Here is an 8454-nt window from a genome sequence, read left to right as displayed (position 1 = left end):
GCATTGTTTGGTGTGCGTGCCTCCAGGGAGAAGGATGAAGCCAGACACATGATGCTGATAAGAATTTCTTTTTATGTTATTCCAATAAAAAATACATTCATACAGAAATATAACAATCTTGCAAAAAACAATTTCAAATAAAATCTTGTAAAACAAAATCTTTACAAAAATCTTACAAAGAGATTCTTTAGATAACAGGGTGCTTCAAAAACAAAAAAAGAAATTTCACTAATAGAAACTTTTTCTTAAATTTCAAGCAAAAATGTTTTTTTTTTTATTTTTTATTTTTCAGCTTGATTGAGGCTCAGTTATCACCTGAACAAAATGTACTTGCTTGTTAAGAAAATTACAGGCATTTGACATATGGCACACAGCCCCACCCCATCCACACAAGTCTGATGGTATTTCACAATTGAGACAAGCCAGTGCAAGTTTAATGATTTTTGTTTGGGGTAATTTTTTTTCTTTTGTTTACTTTCTTGCTTTTCACAAGTATGGCTAAGCCAAGGACAATGCAAATAAGGAGTTAAAAAACAAAACAAAACAAAACTCAACTCTAAATAGAAATCCACTTTCTGGAAATTTTAGTTTTTTGGGGGGGAGAGGGGGGAAAGTGCATTTTCAAGCAATTTAAAGTAAAAATGAAATGAGAATGATTTAAGCCTGTGTGTTCCATAGAACCAGATCACTGGCACATACTTTTTCCTAAACCACTTATCTACATACATTTCCAGGAAAGATATACCAACGTATTAGCATAGTAAGCAAGACCAATAATAAATAGAAAAAGAAACAGATCACGTGTTTCATTGCATCAACTGTAATGAGCTGGTTAAAAAAAACAAACAAACAAAAAAAACAACTGCTTTTGGACAGACTATTTCTATTCTAGGAAAAAACAGTCTTCATTTTAGCTGAACTATGCAAAATTAGAGCTCAACCACCACAACGACTAGCTCACTCACAAGTCCTTCCATAAGCTGGAAAGCCAAAATATGAGTGTACTTCATCTGCACACAGCTAATATTCTTTTAGCATGCCAATATTCGGTTCATATCATTCTTAAATGGCCACAGATACGCTATTCCAGACAACCTAATAACTACAAAACACAGTCAGCAGTCTGAGAAGGACTGAATGCCAACAAAGCCTTTAGCACACCATTAAGCTAAAGGTAAAGCCTCTAAAAACACTAGATTTTAATAACTGTATCTCTTATTTCTTTGTCTCCTTAATGACCATATTTGGGGGAGGGGGGGGGGAAATATTTTGATGGGCTGTGGCATTTTCTAGCTATGCGTTCTAAATTTTTTTCCTTTTAAAAAAAATATTTATATATTATCTATATATATACACACATACACAGACTGTACACACAAATATACATACACAATTATTCTTCTGCCCACTTTTAAAAAAAAAAGTAATATAGTTTCTTTCTGTATGACCAACAGATAGCTAGATATATAGATGTGAAACTTGTGCCTTTTAAGCAAATACATCTTTTAATACTTCTGTATCTTTAATATGTATGAAAACTCAACATATTAAGTACAGTTGGGGTGTGTATATACACAGTTGTGCAAGGTCAATATAAAAAGTCTCAAGGTGGCAGAACTGGTCAGGTATTCAATTGGCATATGCATTATACTGTAACACAGTCAAATTGTCTAAGTTAAACAAATACTGTACTGACATGAATGACTTTTCTCTATATTTGTCTTTGTGAAGGAGGACCCTGGAAGTAACCTTTTTTTTTCCCTCATATTATACATTTGATACAGTACAATGCCAGGTGAAAAGAGAGCCTTAATAAAGCATGCATCACCCATACCCCTGTATAAGACCCCCTACAAGAGAAGGTCACTTGCATAAGGCACCATTATTAAGGTCAACAGTGCATTAACAGCTAGAAAACCAGAAGTTAGTCCTCAAGGCATAAATAAGAGAAAAATTAGCTGCATGAGAAAAAATCAGTTTCTAACCAATAGTGGTTTTATCCACCCAACAGAAAAAATTATTCATGTTCCATACATTATGTAACATTAGACCAATTGTATTTTAGCTGCTCTTAACTGGAATCAAAACTGCAGTCCTGATTAAAGAATGGAAAAGCATATAGTTCCCCAGAACCATGCAATAACTTTTGTATTATAATGAAAAGTTATAGTTGTGTTACATTTGTAAATACACAGCTTATACAATGGATTACAAATGAGCTCTGTAGCAAGTAAAACAAGCTACTTGACACATTGCACGTTTAATAGCTGCACCAGACACCTAAAGCTCCTCTCACACAGGAACGGGGAGGTCCCCATCTCCATTCTGGCATCCTGACTCTTTTTAATTCCCCTTTCCCTTCTCTGTTTTCCCTCTAAAAAGGTGCAGACAGCCCTCCCCCCATCCCTTGGAAATGATTGGTGGTCGTCCCATCTCACAAGATATTCCTCACATACAAGACATTCAGACTTTTTTTTTTTTCTCTTACAGTTATAAAACAACCACAAGAAAAAAAATGTGCCTCAGCATACAATCGTCAATAGATCCTCATAGCATACAGTCGCCCAATCATTAACATTCTCAGTGCACATGCTCACGGCAAAGGCTTAGGAGCCACTCAGAAAGTTAGATACCAGTGTATGAGTCCAGGAAACCCCAAACATCACGCACCATGGTTGCTATGCCGTTTCTTACATGACTTATTAGCCCTCAAAAGACCTTCAAGGAAGTGAGGTCCTGGAGGCAACTGGGTAGGGTGCAAAATGGCATGCTTTGGCTGGAACACGCATCCCTCTGCTCAAGGCTCTTCAACCTTGACGCCTCTTAGCCCACAGGATTCACCTCTTGACCTGTTCAGAGGTGTCTCTTCATGTGAAGGGCCAGGTGGTCAGACCTGGAAAAACACCTGCAAGGGAAGAATTGGCATGTTAGCTGGGGGTTGCACCCCTGTATTCTGAGACCCCATATTATGGGCCCCACATTATGTGTGTGCCCCATCCCTGGAGGTATTCAAAGCCAGGTTGGAGGGGACCCTGGGCAATGTGATCTAGTGGGTGGCAACCCTGTCCACAGCAGGGGGCTGGAACTAGATGATCTTACATGTCCCTTCCAATCCAACCCATTCTATGATTGTGTGATCCCAGGGCACATGGAAGTACTCAGTGTCCCCAGGCACCCAGATACTCTACAGGTACCAACAGGTAACACGAGGGATTTCTCAACACTAACGTGCCCCATTGGGCTACAAGCTATACCCAGATTATTTTTTTCCTCCAATATCAAATATAATAATTTCTAAAATTACTAGACACAATTGTGTCCACCAAGAGATTCCTTCACAAATTAATCTCAAGAAAGGCAGCCTAGGTTCACTTTCCACGAAATGCTAAAAATAACTATTTCTGAAGGTGCATTTCAGTCACATACCTGTCACAGTGACTACATTTAAAAGGCTTGGCACCAGTGTGCTTTCTGAAGTGTCTGGTTAATTCATCACTTCTTGCGAAACGCCACTCACACCCTTCCCATGAACATCTGTAAGGCTTTTCCCCTACAAAGAAAGCAGATTACATGTTAGTCATGACTTCATTCAAAGATCAGTGCTATCCCATTCATTTTCTATGTAAACCTCCTCCACCCCCTAAAGACAGTCAACTCTGTTTAACATATCTGAATGCATCAGATGCAAAGAAAGCAAAATTCATCCACCTGATTCCTTCCTAACTCTTGCTGTAACACCACATCAACTGATCTCATTCTTATTGAAAAAAGCGATTTAACAGGTTCACAGGAGACAAAGAAATGCAACCTTCTAACATTCCTGTTCATCTGTAATAGCACCGTGACTCCCAAACAGGTAGCTTAGACCTCAAAGGTGATTACAGACAGCACAGCGAGGCTCCCAAATGCAATTAGGCTACTGTATTGCATCAAAGCTCTCTGTCACACACTCAGCTCCATAACATGCAACCTCCTTCTGCTGAGCCACATTTTCTTGGAAGAACTTGCATGTCACTTTGAGCATTGCTACTTCAGCATTTGAGAAATACCACTTCCATTCACAGGAATGCTCTCAGCCACATAGCACTCGGACAAGAGCTCTGCAATACCTCTGAGGCTGGCAGCTGTTTGTGTCTGCTCAACCACCATGGTTTCATTGGAAGATGTTTCTTCCCCTCAAAATAGACTAATTTTATCGGACTTCTGCTTGACAACGGGAACATCCAAGTTTGCTCAGACTTCCCATAAAAGCCACAAAATGCTGAGCTCATGAGTCAAAACAGGATCTGTTCCTTGAATTCTCTTTCCACGTCATGGAGAAAAATACTGCATAGGTCTTTGCACTGGCACACCAAGAACATCAGGCCAGTTCCTTACAGTAAGCAATGACAACTAAGCCAAGGTATAGCCCTACATATCTAACAGCTGTCACAGAACGATGCTGAATATTAATACTCAAAAAGCAAATCAGCACACTACTTCAACTATAAAATATTCTAGAAGCCTTGAAGAATCCACCTTCCTTTCTTTCTTTCCCAATAACACACAGGACTGCTTTTTTTTCCAGTTCAGGCCCCGTAACAATACAGTGCTGTTACTCAGTATTTTGGGATGAAATTATACAGTCATACATTTGCAAGTCCAATTAGGAAGAAACGTTCAAAGAACTACAACAGACCGTGGCTTTCCAAGATTTTTGCTGACATGACAGCACACCAAACTGTTAAATTATTTACAACTATAGCTGTAATTTATAGACTCCAGGCCTTCGGATGTCTGATTGAATAGACCCAATGTAGAGAGGACCATGAAGACAGGTTCGTATGCTACTTTGTGATCTGCCCAACTTTTGGATATGCAGTTCCTGGCTTTTTGTTGTTGTTGTTTTCATTTAGGTTTTTGTTGTTGTTGTTGTTGTTTGTTTTTTTTTTCCAAGAAAATCTCATTTCCCTTTGCTTTAGTAATAAATGTGCACAGAGGTCTAGTGTGTATTTTGGCCAATGGCTCTTGAAGGCCACACAGATCTGTAGCTTTCCAAGCACTGCCCAGTTAACCAAGCTGTTCCTGTTTGCTATGACAGCGGACTCATCAACAGCCAAGTGCCTTGGTTTTGGCTGGCTGATGAAGGGAATGAGGAAGTGATGTCATCTGTTCTGGTAAGCCTCTAGCACTATTACATCATCTCTCCAAACCTGGGCTCCCACCCAGCACTTGTGTAAGCTGTGAAACCCCCATCATCAGGGGTATTCCCTGCAGGACTTGCCAACTCTGAGCGAGCGTTCGGTTACTAACCTGTATGAGTGCGCTGATGTGCTTTCAGATGTGAACTTTTGGTGTAAACTTTCCTGCAACCGTTAAAATGACACCTGTGAACACGCCTTCTGCCATCTGGCGAGGTGTCCCCATTGGCGGGTGTACCTTTTTCTGCAGTCTTTCCAGCGGTACCGGTACGAATTTTCCCCGGTGAATGCAACTCACCCGGCGTACAATTCCACAGCTGGGAAGAAGGCTCCTTGCTCAGCTCAGGAGACGATGGGGGAGTGGAAGTAACAGACGAACACAAGTTTCCTGAATTGGTTAAAACGTCACTTATAGGGTCAGAGGTAAACTTGGTGGTGGGCGAGAGCTCCTCAGAGCTGTCTGAAGATTCGCTGCTCACATCTGAGTTCAAACTATTGGTCTCTAAGTTCTGACTGGTAGGGCTGTCCTCCTTTGAGACACATGCAGTCTTCAGTTCAGATTCCTCCTTTTTCTCACGTGCCAGAATAATTTTGGTCCAGAGATCCTCTTGGTTATCAAATTTGATTTCAGATGCAGACACATAGCAAGGTTCGCTTTGAAGATACCGTTCCAGCTCCAAACACGTCTATGTGAAAGAAAAGGGTAAAAAAGGGAAAAGTTAGAAGCTTGCTTAAAAATGAACCCAGTTGTATTTTACACTTCAAAAAGCATATAGGAATGTAGTGCGTTCAATGTGAGGTTTCTATATTCAAAACAAATTACAGGCTCCTCCAGCTGTAACTAGGTGACTGCCACGATGAAAAGAAATTGGTTCTTGAGACCTGGGCAGGAGTTCAAACACACAGCTGAAGGTGCAAGTCAGCTTTAGTTTTCAAAATAGCATTCTAATGAGTCACTCAAATTATCTTTGCTCTCATCATAAATCCATGTTTTTAGGAGGCTGACATTGAAAAGGACTGTAGAGAACCACAACAAATAGTCACCCTGCACTCTCACTCCCTGTCTAATGTCAAGTTGTTTGCATCCCTCTTGCACAAACACAAGTCTGAGAGGATCCAAGCGAACACTGTGTGCTGAAACCCCAACGCCCTGTCAGAAAACAAAGCCCTGTTTCAGCATGGCCGCAGAGCTGCTGTCCGTCCTGTGGGGACATCAGTGGAGCAGCAGACATCCTCCCATTTCCTGTGCATGAGAACACAGCATGCCCGACTTTCAAAGAATGTCACTTCCAAGCACGCTGGCATGCACGCCACATTGCTCACACTGCTCTGTGTATGGTTGGAGAAACAGGGGGAACTTCAACAACAGAAGTGAGAAAAAGTTCCAGAACAGAAATGTCCTATTCTATACGATGCAAAACGGGAAATTACTCTGAGGTCCTGCTGGGAGTCCCACAATGAACAAGAACTTTATCTACTGGCCAAGAGTACAACTGCATGAGTCATCGCTGTCTTTCTTTCACGCAATGCCAAAGGAGACTTCCTTATAAAATCCTGTCCAGCTGCCAAAAAAGTGCTCTGTTCAAACATACATGCAACAGTACATGGAAAGCTTCCCCCTCTTTCTCCCCCCGACTGCATTCCCCTCTGCTCCATGAAACGAAACAAAACAAAAAACAAAACCACCCTAAATGGGTAAAGCTGTGGCTTTCAGTCAGCTTCAAGTCAGCTCACCTCGCTGACTTTCTAGCCATTTTCAGAGAACAAAAAGGGGTATGAACTGTTATGGCAACAAGCTGATGTTTTGGGATTTTTCTTTCCACTATAGGAAACAATCCATACAGAAGCATTACTCAGAAAAAGGACACACCAAGTTTCCATACCGAACTCTACTTATTTTAGCAAGATCATCATGGTAGCAAAACCTGATCCCAAATGCCACACATTCCCCTCACAGCCCCTTCCCATCTGTCTATGGGAGCACTGCTTTACTAAAGTGGGTCACATGTCGTGGCCAGGCCGGGAGTGTGGGTAAAAAAGGGAAAATAGAAACAAACAACACAAAAACAAGCCCACCACTGCACGCACTGTTCATGCATTTGCCTATAATTGGTTTGCAATGCACGCTGGAAACAAAAAAGGTTTCTAGAGGGATGACACAATAGCGTATTGATTTTCCAAGAAAATGGGAGGAAATGCATTTATTAAGATCTTGTTAAAGTTTAATATTCCGGGCTAATTTGAATTCCTCATTAGGTAGATTAGTAATGGGGGCCGGAGCAAAGCTCTCTCCGAGTTTAAATGCCTCTGAAGGCTACTGGGAAAGAGGGCTGGCCCTGCGCCAAGAGCCCGAATGCCTGAAGGAAACTACTTAGCTCCATTTCAATCACGTACTATGGAGCTGCCTCTCTGAAAGGGGAAGGGGGGGAGGGAAAAAAAAAAGAAAGAAAGAAAAACCACATAGGATTGCATACAATTCGCATTGCATACAATTAGTAGGCATGTGAAGGTTTGCAACACTTTGCATATCGTTCTTCTCGGGAAATGGAAGGTTGTGAGGCGGTGGCAGGTTTTGGGCTCAGTCCCCGGGACCGAGGTACGGTAGCAGAGCGCACCGCCTTGCTTGGATCAGATTAGGGCACGAAAGGGGGAAAAAAAATAATAAAAAAAAGCAACCCAACGAAATATGTCCATTAAAGGGAAGGAGCCTCCGTTCTTCCTCCTTTCCGACCGAGGCAAGCAGCACTGTCATATGACTGACAACTCCGCACAGCTCTCTGTGCTCGGAAACAGCTACATTGTGTATATATATATGTACACATACTTTGTATATATGCGTGTATATACACATTGCTTATATGTGTTTATATATTGTGTACATACATATATACGAAACAATACATACAGATGTGCACGTACACCGCTGTAAGGTTTTCCCATCGTCGTCAGAAACAATCAATAATAAAATGACAACAACAGTAGAACGCGGCCGGTTCGGTCGGGGCCGTGTCGAACCCCAGCCCCGCAGCACCGCACCGCACAGCGCAACTGCGGGGCTCGGAACGGCAGTGGAAGGACGGAGCCGGAGGATGCGCCGTTCCGTGCGGCCGCCGCGGGACTCTTCGCCCGAAAAAGCGCCGTCTGATCGCAAAGCGAGACACCTGCTTCCCAGCACCTCTGTGCGTTCGTGCTTAATTCTGCCCCAACTCGCTGCTGACACTTGGGTTTGTTTTCTTTTTCTTTCTTTCTTTTTTTTTTTTTTTTTTTTTTTTTT

The 8454-nt window shown here is 41.8% G+C and overlaps 1 protein-coding gene across 2 annotated transcripts in view; it reads right to left on the bottom strand.

Annotated features, from left to right (window-relative positions):
• Positions 1–222: 222 nt before the first annotated feature.
• Positions 223–8454, bottom strand: part of KLF6 (Kruppel like factor 6) — an 8928-nt gene continuing 696 nt past the window's right edge. Inside the window, exons 2-4 of one of the 2 annotated variants that reach the window (XM_042817499.1) lie at positions 5479–5866; positions 3427–3550; positions 223–2905 (exon numbers count right to left, since the gene is read on the bottom strand). In XM_042817499.1, the coding sequence (XP_042673433.1) occupies positions 2854–2905; positions 3427–3550; positions 5479–5866 (564 nt within the window). In that variant the 3' untranslated portion in view covers positions 223–2853. Of the gene's footprint in view, positions 2906–3426; positions 3551–5292; positions 5867–8454 lie in introns of both variants that reach the window. The other variant, XM_042817498.1, reaches the window with a different exon arrangement.

This window comes from Centrocercus urophasianus, unplaced genomic scaffold, assembly GCF_019232065.1.
Source record: "Centrocercus urophasianus isolate 14NV4802_14NV808 unplaced genomic scaffold, USGS_Curo_1.0 seq_16, whole genome shotgun sequence".
Classification (NCBI taxonomy): domain Eukaryota; kingdom Metazoa; phylum Chordata; class Aves; order Galliformes; family Phasianidae; genus Centrocercus; species Centrocercus urophasianus.
The sequence above is the reverse complement of the archived record's forward strand: the minus strand, read 5'-3'. Positions and strand labels throughout refer to the sequence as shown.